This window comes from Mobula hypostoma, chromosome 13, assembly GCF_963921235.1.
Source record: "Mobula hypostoma chromosome 13, sMobHyp1.1, whole genome shotgun sequence".
In the NCBI taxonomy this organism is placed as follows: domain Eukaryota; kingdom Metazoa; phylum Chordata; class Chondrichthyes; order Myliobatiformes; family Myliobatidae; genus Mobula; species Mobula hypostoma.
Window position 1 is genome coordinate 84,484,727 of NC_086109.1, and position 16,280 is coordinate 84,501,006.

General features: G+C 42.2%; 1 protein-coding gene across 4 annotated transcripts in view; it reads left to right on the forward strand.

Annotated features, from left to right (window-relative positions):
- The window catches only part of LOC134355747 (EGF-like repeat and discoidin I-like domain-containing protein 3), a 116,084-nt gene extending 101,726 nt beyond the window's left edge, over positions 1-14,358 (forward strand). For 2 of the 4 annotated variants that reach the window (XM_063066096.1, XM_063066098.1), the window contains 3 exons: positions 1,718-1,920; positions 4,856-5,011; positions 6,661-14,358. In XM_063066096.1, coding sequence (XP_062922166.1) covers positions 1,718-1,920; positions 4,856-5,011; positions 6,661-6,804 — 503 coding nt within the window. In that variant the 3' untranslated portion in view covers positions 6,805-14,358. The remainder of the gene's footprint in view (positions 1-1,717; positions 1,921-4,855; positions 5,012-6,660) is intronic. The other 2 variants (XM_063066097.1, XM_063066099.1) reach the window with 1 other exon arrangement.
- The last annotated feature ends 1,922 nt before the right edge of the window (positions 14,359-16,280 follow it).

Consider the following 16,280-nt stretch of genomic DNA (forward strand, 5'->3'; position numbering starts at 1 on the left):
CAGTGGCATTTGTCATGAAATGTGTTGTGGCAACAGTACATTATAATAAGAACTATAAATTACGGTAAGAAATATATATAAATTCCAAAATCTGAACACCTTCAAAATCCAAATTTATTTTTGGTCGATTGCATGACATCACAAATTGAAAATTCCACAAGGTGCCAGGAAGGTTCCCTGATGACGTACGGGTCTGCGTGCTCCATAGGCAGTTCTGAGAATTGACCTCGCTCATTGTATGTAATGAACAGAAGCTAATGAAAATTTTTTTTAAAAGACATTGTGTAAAGCAAAAAATGAAGATCACAATAGTGTATTGGAATAGTTGATTCGTCAGCTTTGGAGTGAACGTATGCCACTTATTGGAAAGCTAGTGGAAAGATGTATCACGATGAACTGAAAATTGTAGGTAATTGTGTATATTCAGCAGGGTGGTTACAGAAATTTTAGAAAAGGCATGGCATTAATTTTTTTTAATGTGGTGATAAAGCATGAAGAAGCAGGAAAATTCAGTGATGAGTTTACCAAGATATTTGCTGATGGAAATCTAACACACTGAACATCTGCATCAGTACAGATGTGTGACGAACACATGGAAAACTTGCTGGTAGCACATACATTCAGAGTTGGGAATGATAGCAATGTCAAACAGCCACTGACTGTTCAGCTGGGCGGCCGAGGTAGTGTTAGCTTACCTTTCTGATGGTTCAATGTTCAAGTTAGGGCAGGGCTCTCCGACCTTTTCTATGTCATGGACCAATGCCATTAAACATGGGTTCTGTGGATTCCAGCTTGGGAACCCCTGCCTTAGGGCAAAAGGAATTGTACAATCTAAGATTTAAAATCAACAACTGAGCCAGTATCAAATGCCAGTTGAAGAAGGGAATTCCACATTTCTACCGCTCTCAGTGCAGAATGTTTCCAAACTTCATCCAAAAGGTTAGGCTTAAAACTTCCGACTCTAGTGCCTTGGTGCCAAATTTTTTTGCACCAGAAATTATATTTTCTTAATTCTGATGGCAGGTCTCAATCTGAAATATGTACTGTATAACCTGTGCATGCTGCTTGACTAATTGAGGCCTTCCAGCAGTTGAATTTTACTCCAGGTTTCAGCATCCATAGCTTATTGCCTCTCCAAATACATTTCCTAACTGTACAAATTAGCTGAATGCTGTCAGAGCTACAACCTCTCACTCAGTGTCAGTAAGACCAAGGAACTGATTGTAGACTTCAAGGGAGGGGAATTAGAATCTATAAATTAGTATTATTTAATTACAATTCAAAGACTCCACAAAAAAAGTTAATGTGCCTTGATCTTGGCTTATAGTCATAGAGCATAGAAACATGTTTTTTAGCCTATTTAGTCCATACCAAATTGTTAATCTGCCTATGTTTGTTGACCTGCACAACTGCCATAAGCCTCACAACCATGCACTTAAACAAACCTCTTTTAAATGTTGCAATTGAATCTGCATCCACACTGACATCACCCTCTGAGTAAAGAAGTTCACCTTAAATATTTCTCCTTGAACCCTTAACCAATGACCTCTAGTTTTAGTCTCACCCAATTTTAGTATATAAGGACCATAAAAACTACGTGGGACAAGGTAACAGAGATGGTCCGGTTTGTATTCAAGTGTTGGAGATTGTAAACTAGTGTATTATATATACTGACTTTTAAACACTACCCACTCTGTCATAAAATTTGTGTTTACAGTTTACTTAAACACAACAGGTTGCTCGGAACCACTCGGGATGAAATCGAGGCTCATCAGGGACAGGCAGATTACTGCTTCAAGTACGTACAAAATGTGGGGGATCGACGCTTTCACCTGGGCACCGTGCTTAGCACGGCTGGACAAACATGGGAAAACCAACGCCTGGACAGCTGAGCTCAACAACCAGTTACAGTGGCTTCAGGTATCAGACCCAGCGCCTTGCTCAAGTGAACGCAATTCAGGCTTGGCATTTTGCATTTCCGCATCTGGTTTGCCTCCAGCTGAACTACAAAATAGATTTAAGGAAGTTTGTTCATCGTGGATGCAGGAAATGTCTTATCAAACAAAGTAAATGTGAAACTCACTGCCTCTGCAGGCCAGAGATGAAAAATGGTTTGTATAAGGGGAAGCAGATGCTTTCTTGGCAAGGAATGGTATCATGGGAATGCGTCAGGCAGCCTTTGTGGAGCGAGGAAAACATTGGTAACATACCATAGAGGAACATAGAGAGATGGTGGCAAATGGGCCTGAAAAGATGGATCTGCAAGGCTGTTGGAATGATGGGACAGACTCAGTCTGTAAGACCATAAGACATAGGAGCAGAATTAGGCCATTTGGTCCATTAAGTCAGTTCCATCATTTCATCATGGTGGATTATAATCTCTCTCAACTCCACTAATCTGACTTCTCCCCGTAACCTTTGATGCCCTTAGAAATCAAGAATCCATCAACCTCCACTTTAAATTACTTGCCCTCCACAGCTGTCTGTGGCAATGAATTCACAGACTCAGTGCCCTCTGGCTAAAGAAATTCCTCCTCATCTCTGTTCTAAAGGGACATCTGTCTATTTTGAGTCTGTGCCCTCCGGCCCTAGACTTGCCAACAATTGGAAACAGCTTCTGCAGTTCCACTCCATCTCGGCCTTTCATATCCTGTATAGACCGTAGTAAGGCTCGTCATACACTGAGCACTCAACAATGGGGTGATACTCTACCACTCTGCTATAGAGCAGATAATTAAATTGTTCATCAGCTTAAAGGGGTAAACAGTTCAATTGTAAGGCTCTTTTTTCCCCAACTTCTTCAATCTGATTTCAGATCCATAGGAAATAAGGAAGGCGGGGGGTAGGGGGGGAAGAATGGGTTTCAGTTCTAAACTATTATTACTATGGAAACCATAGTGTTTAAATATGACTATAGTATTAGAATAAGATAAATTATAAATATTCACGTTCCAGGTCCTCTCAGGAACATGTGTTTATCATCTGTGGAATGTACGCGGGATGATTGATAAGTTTGTGGCCTAAGGTAGAAAGAGATGAGTTATTAACTTCAAACTTTCTGCATTATCATTCAAAGAGTTGAACTGCACGTGCATGTAACGAGACCATCTTGGACCTCCAGGTGGTCTACAGCAGAGGTGATTGATAAGTTCGTGGCCTAAGGTAGAAGGAGATGAGTTATACAGCTCTCATTACATGCTCGTGCAGCTCAACTCTGAGTGAAAATGCAGAAAGTTTGAAGTTAATAACTCATTTCCTTCTACCTTAGGCCACAAACTTATCAATCACCCCTGCTGTGGACCACTTCTGGAGGTCCAAGATGGCGACTTCTACAAAGAAGGGATCTGTATGATCCACGACCGCTGGACTAAGTGTGTAAATGTAGGAAAAATAAATGTGCTAGGTTTTCTAAAATGGACTGCTTCTACCTTAGGCCACAAACTTATCAATCACCCCTCGTATTACTTTAGATTTATACAGCTTCACCGTCCATCTAGTCCATGCTGAACTGTTATTTTGCCTTGTCCCATCAACCTGCACCTGGGCCATAGTCCTTCATACTCCTGATGTCTCTGTACTTATCCAGACTTCTCGTGAAAGTTGCAATTGAACTCAGATCTGCCACTTCCGTGACTCATTCCACACTGACATCATTCCCTGAGTAAGAAAGTTTCCCCTCATGTTCCCCTTAAACACTTCACCTTTCACCATTAACCTATGACCTCTAATTCTAGACACACACAACGTCAATGGAAAAAAGCCTTTTCCCACTGAGGTTGGGTGAGTCTAGAACTTGAGGTCATGGGCGAAGGGTGAAATGGTTAAGGAGAACCTGAGGGGGAACTTTTTCACGTAGAGGGCGGTGAGAGCGTGGAATGAGTTGATGGTTGCTGGTTTGATTTCAACAGTTACAAGAAGTTTGGGTAAGTACATGGATGTCAGTGGCATGATGGGCTATGGCCCAGGTGCTTATTGATGGAACAAGGCAGAATAATAGTTCAGCATGGACTCAATGGGCCGAAGAGTCTGTTTCTGTGCTGTAATGCTGTAATGACTCTATTAGTTTCCCGTCAGGAGAATTGAAACTTGATTGGAGTTTCCACCAATCATTATACTGTTTTTTTAAAATTCACTACAAAAGTAAATTTATTGCAATGTGCAGTTCTACAGCACCACAACAAAGCACAGAGACAATAACAATAACAAACATAAAAAAGATTAAAATGTGTGCTCATCCTTCTCTAAAGTGACATTTATCATCTGTGAATTGAATTGAATTGAACTGAATGGAATGGAATGATCTTTATTGTCTTTTTACGTAGGTACAATGAAAACTCTGTGTGGCTTCCTCTCAGGCAATTAAATAAAGCGGTAGATAAAAACAAGACAGTAATAGAAAAACAGTATTAAATAGATAAGTAGCAGAAAATAAGCTGCAGCAACACCAGAACCTTGGTGCCCGATGGTCCCAGAACATCTCCATGGTTCTTGTGGACGCTGCATGTTCTTTCTCTGTGGTTACCCAGGCAAACATGTTCACTTTGGTGGGGAAATTGTACCCAAGTTTCTCAAATGAAAGTTGGAGATAGTTACCAGTGTACTACCGATGATGTATGTCATAAGTGGAATTTTAACTCACACCTTCAGCTGGAGACCAGAAGCATTTCAAGTCTAATACCTTAGAGCACTCAGGGGTTGCTATGGTCAATTAGCATCATGGGACAACATTTAAGGGGCAGAATGAAAGAATGTTCAAGGGAGGTGTATGTCCAACTGGCCCAGGAGCTCAGCTTCGTTTAGCTATTAGCTTATTGCTTGCCTTTCATTTTATCTGTCTGTTGTCGTCTCCTTATAGATTGATCTCCTCGTTCCTAAAAAAATCACTGGCATCATTACTCAAGGAGCAAAAGACTTTGGAGTGCACCAGTATGTGAAATCCTTTAAAATTGCCCACAGCAATGATGGAAAGTCTTGGACTATTTACAAAGACAGCATAACAAAAAAAGATGAGGTAAACAATTTACTAGGCAGTTTAAACGGTTCGGCATGGACTAGATGGGCTGAAGAGCCTGTTCCTGTGCTGTACTTTTCTATGATTCTGATTTGATGAACTATGAAGGTAATACCAAATTTTAGGGTTGTATATGGTGACATATATGTACTCTGATAATAAGTTTACTTTGAACTTTGATAAGACAATAAACTTGACTTTCAACTTCTGTGTGTCTTGCTCAAGGTGGAGCTCCGTGAAGGGACTGATCCACCAGTATCCCAAAATCCCATTTAAAAATTGGCAATAGGTGATGGGAATGACCTGATAATGCTTTGCGTTCTCCCAGTATAGCAGGGTGTGCCTTCCTAACCCCTCCTTTGTTAAGGTGGCCTCAACACCTACTTGCGAAAGAAAATCGAAGAATCTGGAAATAGGAAACAAAAATGGAAAAGGTTGTAAGCGCTCAATGCATTAGAAACAGTTGATGTTACATTCTGGGTCCTGGAAACCATTTCTGGTTCTACAGATACCGCCTGACCTGCTGTGAAGTCTTAACTCATTAAGATCCCTCGCTGGTCTTTTGTAACAGTACCTTATGTTGAGTTGGCTTCCCTCAGTTAGAGACCTATGGTAATTTGTCTCCAATGAGGATGAGGATAAATTGAGATTTCCCATTTCAGCAAACAAACCAGTGACCCACCCTCCACCAGTCGGACAGTGTTTATGCAGACACCAGAAGATTGGATTAGAACAATTTCTGGTTTGCCAGCGGTTGATATTCAGATAACAAAAACCTGCAGTTGGCAGGTCAGGCAACATCTACAGATGGAGAAATAGAATAAACATTTCAGGTGGAATACCCTTAGATCAGCTCAAACACGAGGAAATCTGCAGGTGCTGGAAATTCAAGCAACACGCACAAAAAATGCTTCATCAGGATCTCGGCCCGAAACGTCAACTGTACCTCTTCCTATAGATGCTGCCTGGCCTGCCAGCATTTTTTTGTGTGGGTTCTTAGATCAGCTCGTTGGGTTACTGAAGTCTATAGAATGGTTGGTCAGTTGTTTGTGAAGAAGACTGCAGCAAAAGGCAAGTAGATTAGGGTAACTTATTGTTATATTTTGGTGCTGGAAAATGGTGAGCAACATCATTAACAATGCCACCCACCCTGCTCGTAGTCCGGTTGGTCCAGCACTTACGCCAGGACCACCAGACTCAAAACAGTTACTTTCCCCAAGCATCAAGGCTGATCAACATCTTCACCCACTATCGCACCCCACCACCACTACTTTCTCATTTCCTCTCAGGGTCGCCTTATGTACAGCCACTCCTGTGCCTAGCATCAATTTATAGATGTACAATCAATCTATGTATATAGGCTATCTGATGTATTTATATTTATTGTGTTCTTGGTGTTATTGCATTTTTTTACAATTACTTTGCTTTTACTTTACACTTGTGTACTGCAAATGACATTAATCATTCTTGAATCTTGAATATACTGCAGGGAGCATTGAAATTGCTTGTTTGCAGGAGCTAACTGAGTTAGCTGTGTACTTATAATAATAAATGTAATGATAGGTGTAAATCAACAGAACGGTATATAAAAAGCTTGTGACTGGATTCGTGATTAACATTTCCTTTGTTCATTGACGTGCTCCGTGTAGGTATTCCAGGGCAACAACGACAACTACAACCACAAACGCAACATTTTTGACCCACCGTTCTACGCACGGTTTGTCCGGATCTTGCCTCAGACCTGGCACGAGCGCATCACTCTCCGTGTGGAGCTGCTGGGATGTCACGAATAGACCTTGCTTCTCGCTTGCGATAGAGGAATATTTGATATGTATTCTGCTGATTGGCATCACTGTATTGTACCTCTTATTCACACTGGAATGCCAGCTTCATTTTATGATAATCTCTCCATTACCACAGACCAGTTACAATATTAGAAAGCAAGAAAACCCATTACATTTGCAGTGTTCTTCCCCTTCATTAGTGACCCTTTGACATTTAGTCCCCACTTCCCTTTGACTTCAGAATTCTGATAAAGAATTCAACGATTGTTAAGAGTCACTACTGAGTATCCCTGTTGGCAAAACAAAGCAGAGGAGTGATAGAGAGGTCAAGTTACCTGTATATCTGTGGAGAATGGTTCCCAACCTGAGGTCCACAGGCCCCTTGGTTAATGGCAGGGGTCTATAGTATAAAAAAGGTCAGGAACCCCTGAGTGAAAGAGATCTTTCAGAATAAAATGGTTGGGTCCTCTGATCATCTTCCTGTGGAGAAGTGCCTGACTTTCCACTTGAGAATTCTGTGGAGCAGTGAGCTTAAAATTGGGAGCTTATTCTTAAAGGGGGAAGCTCAAGTTGTCATCAGTACCTCACTGCTTCCTGTAGAATATTCTTAAATGATTGGCCTCATTTCCTCTAGAATACCTGTAAGTGATTGGCGAAGCTTCCCCAAGAATATCCTTAAATGGTTGGCCAAGATTCCCGAGAATATCCTTAAAAGGTCTGCCATTGAATTAACTTCTGCTGCCTCTCCAATGTGATAGAGCATGAAGGATATTTCACAATATCATATTGGCAAGAAAATATTAAGCTGCATGATCTTCATTAATCTTGATTATGGAATAGATTCCCTCATAAAGATTTAACCTTATGGAGAGGTAGGAATATTTTAGCTTCTTGCAATAATATGAAATCGGCAATTTCAGATCAAATGAGAATTGTCCAGCTTTCCTGATCACCACACATGTTGACTTCTATGGAATATGAGGAAAATACTACAATCTTCCAGGTCAAAATTGTTCATTTCCCAAATCACTCAAAGTGAAACTGACCTCCATTATTTCCTTACCATATTATGGAAGTTTTAGTAGCCACCTTGCTTTGGAGCTCATTATTATGTGCAAAACACTGGGCCAAAGTAAATGGGTCCCTTTTGCAATACAAAGAGTTTAAAAGAGATTGTGATCGGTGCATTAGTACAAAAGGTGGGAGATGAAGAACATAAATCTGTGTGCAACAGCTATATCCAACTTTGAACCAGGCATTGTCTATGGAAGGATATCATGGCAGTTTGATAGCATCAGTCGGAATTGACATCTTGAGGCAAAAAAAACAAATATCCTGCACTAATGATAACAGGTATTTTTCAGGCTTGGAAGGAGTCTGAGATTTGAGGAAGGACGTTCTAGCTATTGAGGGAGTGTAGCGTAGGTTCATGAGGTTAATTCCTGGGACTGTCATATGTTGAAAGATTGGAGCGACTGGGGTTGTATACACTGGAATTTAGAAGGATGAGAGGGGATCTGATTGAAACATATAAGATTACTAAGGGATTGGACACGCTAGAGGCAGGAAACGTGTTCCCGATGTTGGGGGAGTCCAGAACCAGAGGCCACAGTTTAAGAATAAGGGGTAGACAATTTAGAACGGAGTTGAGGAAAAACTTTTTCACACAGAGGGTTGTGGTTCTGTGGAATGCTCTGCCTTAGAAGGCTGTGGAGGCCAATTCTCTGGATTCTTTCAAAAAAGAGATAGATAGAGCTCTTAAAGGTAGTGGAGTGAAGGGATATGGGGAGAAGGCAGGAAAAGAGTACTGATTGCGGATGATCAACCATGATCACAGTGAATGGTGGTGCTGGCTCGAAGGGCTGATTGGTCTACTCCTGCACCTATTGTCTATTGTCTATTGAGATGAAGCTCAGAACGGAACTTGGTAGACTTTAAATGGCAAGATAATTAAATGGTACAGAATAAAGTGTAAATTATCTGGGATACAGCATTTATCACCTAATTGGATGGTGGAACAAGCCTTGAGAGTGAATGGTCACATCCCCTGCCCACATTCCTATATGGAGAGCTTGGACTATATAGTATCCTTGGACAGGTACAGTGTCCCAATTCACTGCAAGAGAAAAACAGAAGGAAATTGTCAACAAACCTCTCAGGTGCTTGTGGTTAAGGATGAAGCAAAATCAGGCCAGCTTAGAATCTGCAGACTCTGCCACAGGGAAGGCAGGGGATGCTTGACTGGATGGATGGTAATATCAGTGGGTATCAGCCTCCTGTATATTGGTGAGACCCGATGTAGATTGGGAGAGCACTTCGACAAGCACCTATGCTCCGTTTGCCAGAGAACGCAGGATCTCCCAGTGGCCACCCATTTTAATTCCACTTCCCATTCCCATTCCAACATGTCAGTCCATGGCCTCCTCTGCTGTCCTGATGAGGCCACACTCAGGTTGAAGGAGCAGCACCTTATATTCTGTCTGGGTAGCCTCCAACCTGATGGCATGAACATCGATTTCTCGAACTTCCAATAATGCTCCATCCCTCTCCTTCACCATTCCCCATTTCCATTCTTCCTCTCACACCTTATCTCCTTGCCTGCCCTTCACCTCACTCTGGTGCTCCTCCCCCTTTTCTTTCTTCCATGGACTTCGGTCCTGTCCTATCAGATTCCCCCTTCTCCAGCTATGTATCTCTTTCACCTATCAACTTTGCATCATCCCTCCCTCCTCCCAGTTCCACCTATCACTTTGGGTTTCTTCCTCCCCTCCCCCCACCTCCTTACTCTGACCCCTCATTTATTTTTCCAGTCCTGATGAAGGGTCTCGGCCTGAAACGTTGACTATACTCTTTTCCATAGAAGTTGCTTGCTGAGTTCATCCTGCATTTTGTGAGTGTTGGTTGGATTTCCAGGGTCTGCAGATTTTCTTTTGGTGGTGGGTGGATGTGGGTGGTTTATGCACTGATGGGCTCCAGCCATTTTCACTGAGCTTTTCTGTATTCACTACAAAAGGACTGAAGACTCTCAATACCTTCTTGGATGCTGCCCTCCATTTTAATTGTTTTGAAACTAGGAATTCTTGGTCGGTGATTATGTTAATTTTTTCCAAGGATGCTTTGAGCTCATTCCTAAAGCGCTTCTTGTCCTCCCAGTAATGTGTGGCTATGGCTGCTGGTGGGCTCTCTTATTGATTCAGTTGGGTGTAATTAGAGCCTCAGTGTTGGGGTTAATCAGCCTGGGAGAGGACGCAGATAATGGTTCATCTACCCTGCCAATGGATTTGGAGTTTCCTGTGGAGAGATGATTGCTGGTAATTTCCAGTTCTCTGGGGCATCTGCTATAGGAACCAAAGGTGAGAAGTCACTGCTGCTTTGTGATCTGAGATCTTGCTCCTCAGACACTGGTCTTTGGATGGCCAAAAGCTATTAGCGCTCAGTAGATAATGCCAACGTCGGCATTTGCTATGGCGATGGCGCGTGGGCTAGCTTTACAAGTATCATCGTTGTCAGGAGGCGGTGTGTGATAGAGGCAAGTTGGTAAAGGACCCTTTTCTGCAAGTTGAGTGCAAGATCCATCCTCCCACATACTTCACACCACGACAACTTAGAGCCTCAAATCCGGGTGTTTACATGTGAAAATGTATCTCTGTACTACTGCTCTGACTGAGGTGAACTTTGATCTGGATATGCTGTAGGATAAACAGTTCACAATTGTTTTATGGAATAGCTTCATTTCTATGGAACTTGAAAGATTAATACAACATTAATGTGAAAAGATATTGGAGCGATGATATACTGTAGCAATTGTCTACACTGCATGTCACAACCTACAAAGACACCACTGGACATTCCATAGAAGTTAGAATTGAGGGTGACTTCCTGCTTTGTACTTGTAAACAGTCAGCTCCCAGGTCGATTTACTTATCAGCCGTGTGCACTTTTTTTTTGTAACTGTGTTTTTCAACCCAAAGAAATTAGAGGATGGGGTGGGTGAATGGTTGACGGAAGACTTGTGGGTTTGAGGGCACTTGCACCACACCATGAACCACTGTGCATTCACAAGATGTCCGTGCAACAATTCCCCCCAAAATAATCCACCAGACTTTAACATATAGAGTTATGCTTTTCCTATAAATAACCCCTTGTAAAACAGCGTATTTATTGACTTGCTTATTAAATTGGGTCACAAGTTATTGCACTTTAGCTTTTCTTTAGATTAAATGTTGGTTGTGGATAACTTAGTCTGCTAATGGGAAATTTCAACTCATTAATTAATTTGCTGATGTAATTATAATTTCCATCTTAATTTACATTGAAGCAATTATGATATTTTTGCTTGCATCATAGACCGGGGTGCTCTCTTCAGTGACCTGATGAGGTAACCATAGCTTTTGGCCAGGAGCAGATGTTGGCAGGTGGTGCCCAACCTTCATAGAATGTTTCGACCCTTGACCACTACACTGTCTAGCTGGTGGGTCAGCAGTGGTGGCCAAGTCACTGCCCATCTGCTCCTGACTTCCGGCTCAACTCCTCTTGCCTGCTCCATATCCAGCAAGAGGCTCTTGCAGCTTCCTCCCCATCCTGTGAGCTGCTTGGTTCTTGCTCTTTTCAACAAGGCCCAGCACAGACAGCAACCCCCACGCTGACCTTCCCGGGAACTTTCTACAGCCAATCTCTATGGGGAATAGCCATGTCTACCATCCTTTCTCCCTCTACTCCTGAACTAAAGATTGGTATAAAGTCCCTGTGAAAGTTTGCAGCAATGTGTAGAGTGACTGAATCAATGGAATAGGTATTGAAATAGAATTAATTGACTGGGAAAGTTTAGATGCACGATAATTTAGTCTCAGAATCTGCACTTTGGAATATTTGTGCTGTCAACACAAATTGGTATGATGGACTCCCAGAGACTGTTTTCAGTGATGTGCAGTAGAACAAGGCTGAACAGTTATAAAAATGGCTAAATTTTCGAGGCTCTTTGGACTACCTTTGTAGATTCACAGATCACTAATACTGAACAGAATACTTCATGAAAATGCTGCATATCTGTAATGAAGAGCGAAAGAGTAGGAAGTGCTCCAAAGGTCAGGAGATCTGTGGGGAGAGAGGTGAACTGTCTAGAATTTATGATCAATGAAAAATCACATACCAGTTCCCAGACCCTTGGCCCTGTTTTCCTCTCCATTCTAGTGTCAGCTGTTAATTCAATAGAATCACTGGCAGGCAGTCAGTACAATGCCAACAAACTCACTGAGAAGCTAGTCACAGACAGAAAACTGGAAAGGCCATAAAACTATAAGACAATGGATAGAATTCAGCCCATGAAACTTACTACACCATTTGATCATGGCTACTTTATGTTCCCTCTAAACTACATTCTCCTGCCTTCTCTCCATAATCCCTGACACCCTTACTAATCAAGAACCTATCAACATCTTCTTTAAATATACCCACTGACTTGGTTTCCATAGCTCTGTGTGGCATTGAATTCCATAGATTCACCATCCCCTGACAAAGGAAATTCCTCCTCATCTCTGTATAAAGGGACGTGGTTCTGTTCTGAGGCTGTGCCCTCTGGTCCAGAATCTTCCATTATTAGGTGTCCTCTTTTAATATTTGGTAGGTTTCAATGAGATCCACCCTAGTTCTTCTGGACTCCTGTGAGTACAGGTCGAGAGCCATCATGTGCTCACATTAACCCTTTCATTCCTGGGTTCATTATTTATTTATTGAGACACAGCATGGAATAGACACTTCCCGTCCTTCAAACCACGTCACCTAGCAACTTCCCAATTTAATCCTAGCCTAATCATGGGACAATTTACAATGCCCAATTGACCTACCAACCGGTATGTCTGTGGACTGGAAGGAAACTGGAGCACCCACAGGAAACCATGCGGTCTTGTGGAGAATGTATAAATTCCTTACAGGCAGCTGTGGGAATCTTTGTGAACCTTCTCTGGACCCCCTCCCTCTAAGCCAGCAAATCCTTTTTTAGATATGGTCCAAAGACATTTGGGATAATTTTGCTTTGGAAATTTGAATGGGTAGAATGAAAAACATTGTGCAAAGGCTGTGGAGAAGATTAATTTAATGAAATGAAGTCCATGATAATGGGGATTGCTCGTCTAAATTAGTGACATGGAAGGATTAGGGTTCACAATAAGATTTCTTACAGACAGCAATGAGAATCAGCCTCTGCCTTAAATATACCCAGTGACTTGGCGTTCATAGCCTCTTGTGCAACAAATTCCACAGATTCACCACACTCTGGCACTTGGACTAGGGAACAATATGCATCGCTGAATTGAAACTTGGAATCATACAATGAAGAAGAAAGCAATTTATTCCATCTTGCTGTTAATGGTTCTTTGAAGGAACAGTCCCATTGCCCCAGTTTACTTTGCTCTTTCCCTGTGCATATTCAAGCTTAACGGGAACGTGTCTGTGTGTGCTGGCGAGGTCTAGAATGCTTTTTGTACTAAACGCATACCAAATTCTTTCTGTGACTGACAAGGTAACTTGTCCTTTTGAAGATAAATGCCTCACAAATAATGCTACAAGATTCTCTCCATGAATCAGAATCAGGTGTACTATCACTGACATTGTAACGAGAGAGTTGTCAATGGTGATAAACCCATGTGCAGAGTAAGGTCTAGAATTAACTCAGATTAGACTTGAACAAAACTAGACCAATGAAATCCAAAGGCAAAATCACAAACAGTAGAACTAGAAATAGAACTCTTATGATTGAGCCCTGAGTGCTCAGCATGAGGCCTTTAAGGAGAGATTTTCCATGAAGGAGATTGGCAGTCTGAGTGTTAAAGGGACAGCAGCAGCTAAGCATCCTCTGGGGAATTGGAGTGGCCAAACCTGGATGCCTGCTGCTATTTAGTTGGGACCAAGACAGACATATGTAATGAGATTCATTGTTTTGTGACAGCATTACAGTACAAAATAAAATTCCTCTGTTACAATAAGAAATACATTTTTAAAAGGTCCAAAAAGAGAGAATAGTGCAGTAGTGTTTATGGATTCATGGATCATTCAGAAATCTGATGGAAGTGAATCCTAAATTGTTGAGCTCCCTACCTCCTCCCTGATGGTGGTAATGAGAGAAGGTCATGTCTTGGATGGATGAGGATGTCCATAATACTGATATTCTTTGGCTTTTCTGTTCATAATTTGAAAAGAAGGCAAGATATATTTTAAGTAGCCCCTTTTACTGCCAAATGAAAAGCGAACAACATTCATTGGGTGTGTTTTATTGGCCAATAGAATTGGCTGACTGATGTCCTATAAATAAATCACAGGGTCATCAGATCTTGAGAAGCATCAAACGGTTCTAATGAAGACAAGAGGAGTTGAATGAACTGTGCTCATGCTGAATTTTGTACGTCTTGCCTGCTCTAAATTTATTACAAGAAATGACTCACTTTGCATGGTGGGGTATAAAACACAATGTACACTCCTCCACTCTCTGTAAACTCTGATTTATGTAAGAACTAACTGCACTGATTTCTCTTTATCATTGGTGCAAGCATTAAAGGGGATTAAACCAAACATCTCTTTGGAGGATTTTGTATCTTCATATCATTTATATCACAGTAAATATGCTGATTAATTTATTAGGCTGACAGTTTAAAGCTTTCTTTTAATGTTGAAGCATCAGTTGAATGGGCGTTTTTCCCAGGGTAAATTTGGCTAACATCAGGGGACATAATATTAAAGTAATTGGAAGAAAGTATAGGAAGGATGTGAGAGGTAAAGTTTTTTACACAGAGAGTGGTGAATGTGTGGGACGCCCTGCTAGAGTGGGGATAGAGCCAGATACATTGGGAGCATTGAGGAAACTCTTAGATAGGCACATGATTGGTAGAAAAATGGAGGACTATGTAGGAGGGGAGGGTTAGGTTGATTTTAGAGTAGATTAAAAGGTTGGCACAACATTGTGGACTGAAGGGCCTGTATTGTGTTGTAATGTTTTCTGTGTTATAATCACATTCTTGAACTGGGATCTAAAAGTCTGAATCTCAGATCTACCTTTCACACCAATTCACTAGAAACATGAAGAATATGTGGGTTTAACAAAAGAAGGAAAAACAGTTACCAGCATCTTTCATGATGTCCCGAAGCTGCTTGCTGGCAATGAAGTTATTCCTTGAAATGCAGATGCTATTGAAAGGTAGAAAATGCAGCAAGCAAGTTGCATGCAGGAAGATCCCACAACTACAGAAGTGACAGTGATCAGTTTGTCTTAATAATGCAATTGTGAGACAAATAATTGGTCTGATCACCAGGAGGAACTCCTGCTGCTTTTTGGATAGTGAGTTGATATCTCTTGGTCCATCTCTGGGAGAGCAGGGAGAGGCCATTGAAGAGCAGACGTAGGTCAAGGAGGTCAGATAGAGCCTGGGAAAGCAGCCAAAGGTCATGGGTAGGTCGAGGCTGCGATGGAAGCGTTTGAAGTAAGTGCCAAATTTGCGAGTCATGACCATACACCTCCCTCACCTCCATTCAGGGCCTCAGGCAGTCCTTCCAAGTGAGGCAACATTTCAACTGTGAATCTGCTGGGTTTGTCTATTGTGTCTGGTGCTCCTGATGCAGTCTCCTCTACATTGGTGAGAGCAGTTGTAAATTTGTGGACCGCTTATTGTGCACGTCTGCTCCATCCTACCACAGGTAGGACCCAGCCATTTCAATTCTACTTCCCATTCCCATTCTGACGGATCAGTCCATGGCCTCCTCTACTGCTGTGATGAGGCTGCACGGAGGTTGGAGGAGCAACATCTTGTATTCCACCTGATAGCATGAAGGTCGATTTGCCTCCTTCCTCTCCTCACCAATTCCCCATTCCCGATTTCCTCTCTCCACTTATCTCCTTACCTGCCCATCACCTCCCTCTGGTGCTCCTTCCCCCTCCCTTTCTTCCATGGCCTTCTGTCCTCTCCGATCAGATTCCCTCTTCTTCAGCCCGTTATCTCTTTCACCAATCAACTTCCCGGCCCCTTACTTCACCACTTCCCCCTCTGCCAGTTTCACCAACCCCTACCACCTTCCACTTCTTCCTCTCTTCCCCACCACCCCCCCATCTTCTTACTCCGACTTCTTCCCCGCCTTTCCAGTCCCGAAGAAGCATCCTGGCTCGAAACCGACTGTTTGCTCTTTTCCATACATGCTGCCTGGCCTGCTGAGTTCCTCCAGCATTTTGCGTCTGTTGCTCTGGACCTCCAGCACCTGCAGATTTTGTTTTCATGTTCGAGATTGATTTTTAGTGCAGGTTAAAAGTTTACACAACATGGTGGGCTGGAGGGCCTGTAGCATACTGTGGTGTTCTGTGTTCAAGGGCAGTGAGGGATGATATTGCCAGCGATGATTGAATCCTGTAAAAGTGGGTAGCCAGACATCATTCATCTCGAAGGCTCACGGCCATTTGGGTGATTTGGTTCAGTGACATCAAAACATATGGCGCTGCATTTTTGTGT